The sequence below is a fragment of the Prunus persica genome, chromosome G2, assembly GCF_000346465.2.
Source record: "Prunus persica cultivar Lovell chromosome G2, Prunus_persica_NCBIv2, whole genome shotgun sequence".
NCBI lineage: Eukaryota > Viridiplantae > Streptophyta > Magnoliopsida > Rosales > Rosaceae > Prunus > Prunus persica.
The window spans coordinates 21116057-21120086 of record NC_034010.1 but is presented as its reverse complement, the minus strand read 5'-3'; the positions used below and the strand labels follow the sequence as shown (position 1 = coordinate 21120086).

At 37.1% G+C, this 4030-nt stretch overlaps 1 protein-coding gene across 1 annotated transcript; it reads left to right on the top strand.

The window, feature by feature from the left end:
• On the top strand, positions 796-3756 carry LOC18784778 (40S ribosomal protein S10-2). Its single transcript, XM_007220911.2, has 4 exons — positions 796-884; positions 1005-1281; positions 2536-2682; positions 3616-3756. Exons 2-3 carry the CDS (start codon positions 1088-1090, stop codon positions 2594-2596), a joined length of 255 nt encoding a protein of 84 aa, XP_007220973.2. The 5' UTR covers positions 796-884; positions 1005-1087; the 3' UTR covers positions 2597-2682; positions 3616-3756.

The window sequence follows — 4030 nt, the reverse complement described above, 5'->3', positions numbered from 1 at the left end:
CCTCGACGCCACCGCACATCTGGCTCTCCATCTCTGCCGCCGCCGAACCATTCCAATTAGGTGCTTTTAAGTAAAAGGTATTGATTTTCTACTTGCCCTCTTTTGGGTTTTTCTGTTATGAATACTCTAAGTGATTTTTATGTGAAAGTCTCTTCTTTTGTCTTTAGAAGCTGATAAGGGTTCCTAACATGTCACTGCACCTGACACTAGTTTATTTGTAAAACCCCTGCTATTTTGTGTTAATCTCTGGTCTGGGAACTTAATGATAATGCTTTGTTTAGGAAAGCCACTATCCCCAAGCATATAATATACCTCTGTTATGGGTAATAATTAATGAAGCTTTTTTTTGTTTTGTTTGACAATGGAAAAATCAGAGCGATTATTTGCTCTTCAATTTGCCCAGAATAAAATTTGTATTTGATGTTAGGTTTTACCTGCTGTTCTAGTTTTTTATTTATTTATTTTTTTTCATTTTTGTTCTGTCTAATGTGCAGGAAATGGCTTCTGATGATGATCGAACCCCAGTAAAGGCTGTGGCGAAAGGCGCAGATATAAAGAAGAAGAAGAAAAAGCATAGAGATACAGACAATGATTTGGACAAAGACTTCATTAAGCCCCAGAGCTCGACTCCCTCCATGGACACCTCTTAGTGGCCTATCCTTCTCAAAAACTATGACCGCCTCAATGTTTGAACTGGACACTACACCCCTCTTCCCTCCGGCTATTCGTCCCTTAAGCGCCCGCTCGCCGAGTACAACCGATATGGTGTTCTCAATCTTGAAAATCCCACCAACCCCTCTTTGCGCGAGGTTGTCGCTTGGATTACACGCATCCTTCGATAGGGAAAACTGGCCACCGTGGTACTCTGGATCCTAAGGTTACAGGTAATCTCATTGTCTGCATTGACCGAGCCACGCGACTTGTCAAGTCCCAGAAGGGTGCAGGGAAATTTGGTTATTCATTTCCATTTTTTTGTTAAAATTTATTGAAATTAATTTTAACAGAGGGAGTTTGCTATGCAAAGAAGGACGATAACTTGGCAAAGCACCCAGAAATCAATGTGCCAAATCTGCAGGTGATTAAGCTGATGCAGAGCTTCAAATCCAAGGAGTATTTGAGAGAAACTTTCGCTTGGATGCACTACTACTGGTACCTGACCAATGATGGTATTGAGTTTTTGAGGAACTACCTCAACCTTCCATCTGAGATTGTCCCTGCAACTTTGAAGAAGCAGGGCAAGCCTCCTGGTTGCCCCTTGGGCCCATCTGTTGACTGCCCACGGTAATTGATTTGTTTCATCGTCTTTATTGGTTATTGGATCAATTGATTTTTGTAACTGGGATTGTTTCTTTGAGTGTGTTGCAAACTGGGTTTGATTATTTGAATAACTTATGGTAGCGACTTGTAACTGTGGCCTTATTTGAAGGAGTTCTGTGGTTCTTTGTTCTAATTGTAAATGGCTATTCAAATAGGTGGTTTGTGTTATTTGGTTTAGCTGATAAGTTGGTATGCACATGTAATTTGTACAGGAACTCATTAATTTGGTAAACCGCGTCTACAATCATTTTGTTTATGGAGTTATGAAAGAAACTGCAAGACGGTTTGAAATTAGATTGGATTGAATACTGTAATTGATTGAAATGTGGTTTGGTTGATGGAATGATTGAAAAGTTTGTTAGAAATGTTATATCTATTTTCTAGGTCTCCCTTCAAACATGTCATTCATACAAAAAATTGATTAGTCATTTAACTTAACGATCCAAGCCCTGGATATAACATTGAGCAGGTATTTGAATGTGGTATATTTTGTTCCATTGAAACAGTAGAGGTTGAAATTGAGCTTCATGCTTTCTTTCTTTTTTTTTTTCTTTTTTTTCTGTGGAATCCTGTTAAGATGTTATCATAAAGATGCAACAATCTAAGCAAGAAGAGAGATTTAACATGCAAGGTCTGAAAAATGATAATTCTAATATCTGAACTTATATGATTCAGCATTTTCTTCTACTAGAGTAGTTCAGTCAAATCTTATTGAAGGTGAAATGAATTTCCTCTTCCTTTTTGCCTAAGGTGGCCTCTAGTTTTAGAAAAAGGGTTGAGTTGCCATATATTTCACATGAAGAAGTCTTTGCCTACTGTTGATAGATCTTATTAAAATTGAAGAAATCTGATTTGGAGTTGCAGCTTGGTTGCTGAGAAAGTTGCTTGATTTGAGAGGGTTTTATATAACCAATCCAAAATTTATAATTGGCTTAGGCCCATTGTATTAGTTTGTCTGGTTGAGACTTTCATCTTATGCAACGCAAAGCAAGATGCTTTTTTAGATCCAATTTCAAAAAGTTATGAACTTTGTTAACAAATTCCCACCCATTTGCTCACTGATGTTCAACTTGTATGTGAATTGACCTATGTTCTAATTGTTCTTTTATTTCTGACAAAAGAAAAGGCTGGTGAACTTCAGGTTAATTTTCTTTTTGTTTTTGTTCATTGTCTTGGAAATCTAACAAATGTAATGATGTTTTGTTCATGAATCTGCAGAATTTCTTTGCAGGATTTCATGGGGGAGCTGTTGCTGCTGTTGCTGAGGCTGTGTCCATAGCTTGTGCTAGAACAGTCGTGGCTAAGGATAAGGAGATTTTTCTAGAGGAACTAAGCATCTCTTACCTCGCCAGCGCAAAAAAGAATGTGAGTCCTTCAGAATTAGACTTGTCTCCTTTAACTGTTGTTTTATCAAGTTTGATGCAAATGGAAACAAAGATATTGAATGAAATGATATCAATCCCCATAAACTGTACTAAAGATTGTTTAGCTGCCTTCTTTGGACATTGAATGGTATTCTAAGGCATTTTGAACAATATTGAATGACTGAAGAAAAAACTCAGGATTTAGGATTTTGTTGGCACTTAAAATTTGTAATTTGTGGACTGTGATTGTACCTTCCATTGTAGGTGATGGCACTTATGAGGGATTTGTACCTCTCTGTGCGCAAAGGTCTGCTTTTCTTGCCTCTTGCACACAAGATGTATACTTCATGTACTTGGGTCGTTTCCTCTTTTTGTTAATAAACTTTATTACTAATCAAAAAAGAGATTGCTCGCTTTTCTTTGAAACCATTGTCTTAAGATGCCAGTATGGAATTGCTTTACCACAGAATTTGATACAAACTGAAATTGGCCAAAATATGTAACGTACAGGCTGAGCTAAGTTTCTGAACGTTGCAGTATATTTGAAGCCTTATTATCCTCGAGTGAATTAGGATGGTAGTAGTTTTGAACTTCAAAAGCTCGTTTTTACACAATATTGGCCCTTGCGTCTTTGTTACAATGCTTTCAGACTTTGACAAATATGTCCAGAAATTAAACAGATATTCAATTTGTCATTAAATATCGGTTAGGAAATTTTCATGTAGTGTCCGGACTGAAGTTTCATAATAAGGTGGGATAAGCTAAATGGCAACTCGGCATCGACCATGACATCAGAAGAGAAATATTTATACTTTTCCCATTGTTTTAATCCGAATGATTTCGAGTATTACATAGTTTACACTCTTGATTGTATATAATTTGCATGGTTCACATTATTCATTTCTTTTTTTTCACTTTGCAATGGGACTTACAGGCAGAGGTGATAGTTGATGCATGTGTTGTGCGAAGTGGAAGAAATCTGAGTGTTATAGCGCTAGAGTTCAAGCTCAAGAAAACTGGGGACTTGATTTACACAGCTCGTGCCACCTTCTATCACATGCCTGCTGCCAAATTATAGATTTGGACCTTAAATATTTCTGTATTTAGGTCCACCCCAAATTCGTACCTGTACGGCTCCATTCTATGGCACATCTTATTATCATTTTTTGTGACTGCCACTCACTGGCTCGATATATTAGAACAATATGTATAGTCACTTTGAAATAAGATCCTTCAATAAGAATTGTGCATCTCATCTCATCTCGTCATATCTGGTTTAACAACTGAAAAACAGGTCCTTATTCAATGACCTTATTAGAAAATAGTTCCTAAAGTTGGATTCCAACCCG

What these genes read in the sequence shown, in the direction of transcription:
- LOC18784778 (XM_007220911.2), top strand. Translation starts at nt 1,088, where the DNA reads ATGCAGAGCTTCAAATCCAAGGAGTATTTGAGAGAAACTTTCGCTTGG. An exon ending in CCATCTGTTGACTGCCCACG is followed by an intron (nt 1,282 to 2,535) that starts GTAATTGATTTG and finishes ATGAATCTGCAG; the next exon opens with AATTTCTTTGCAGGATTTCA.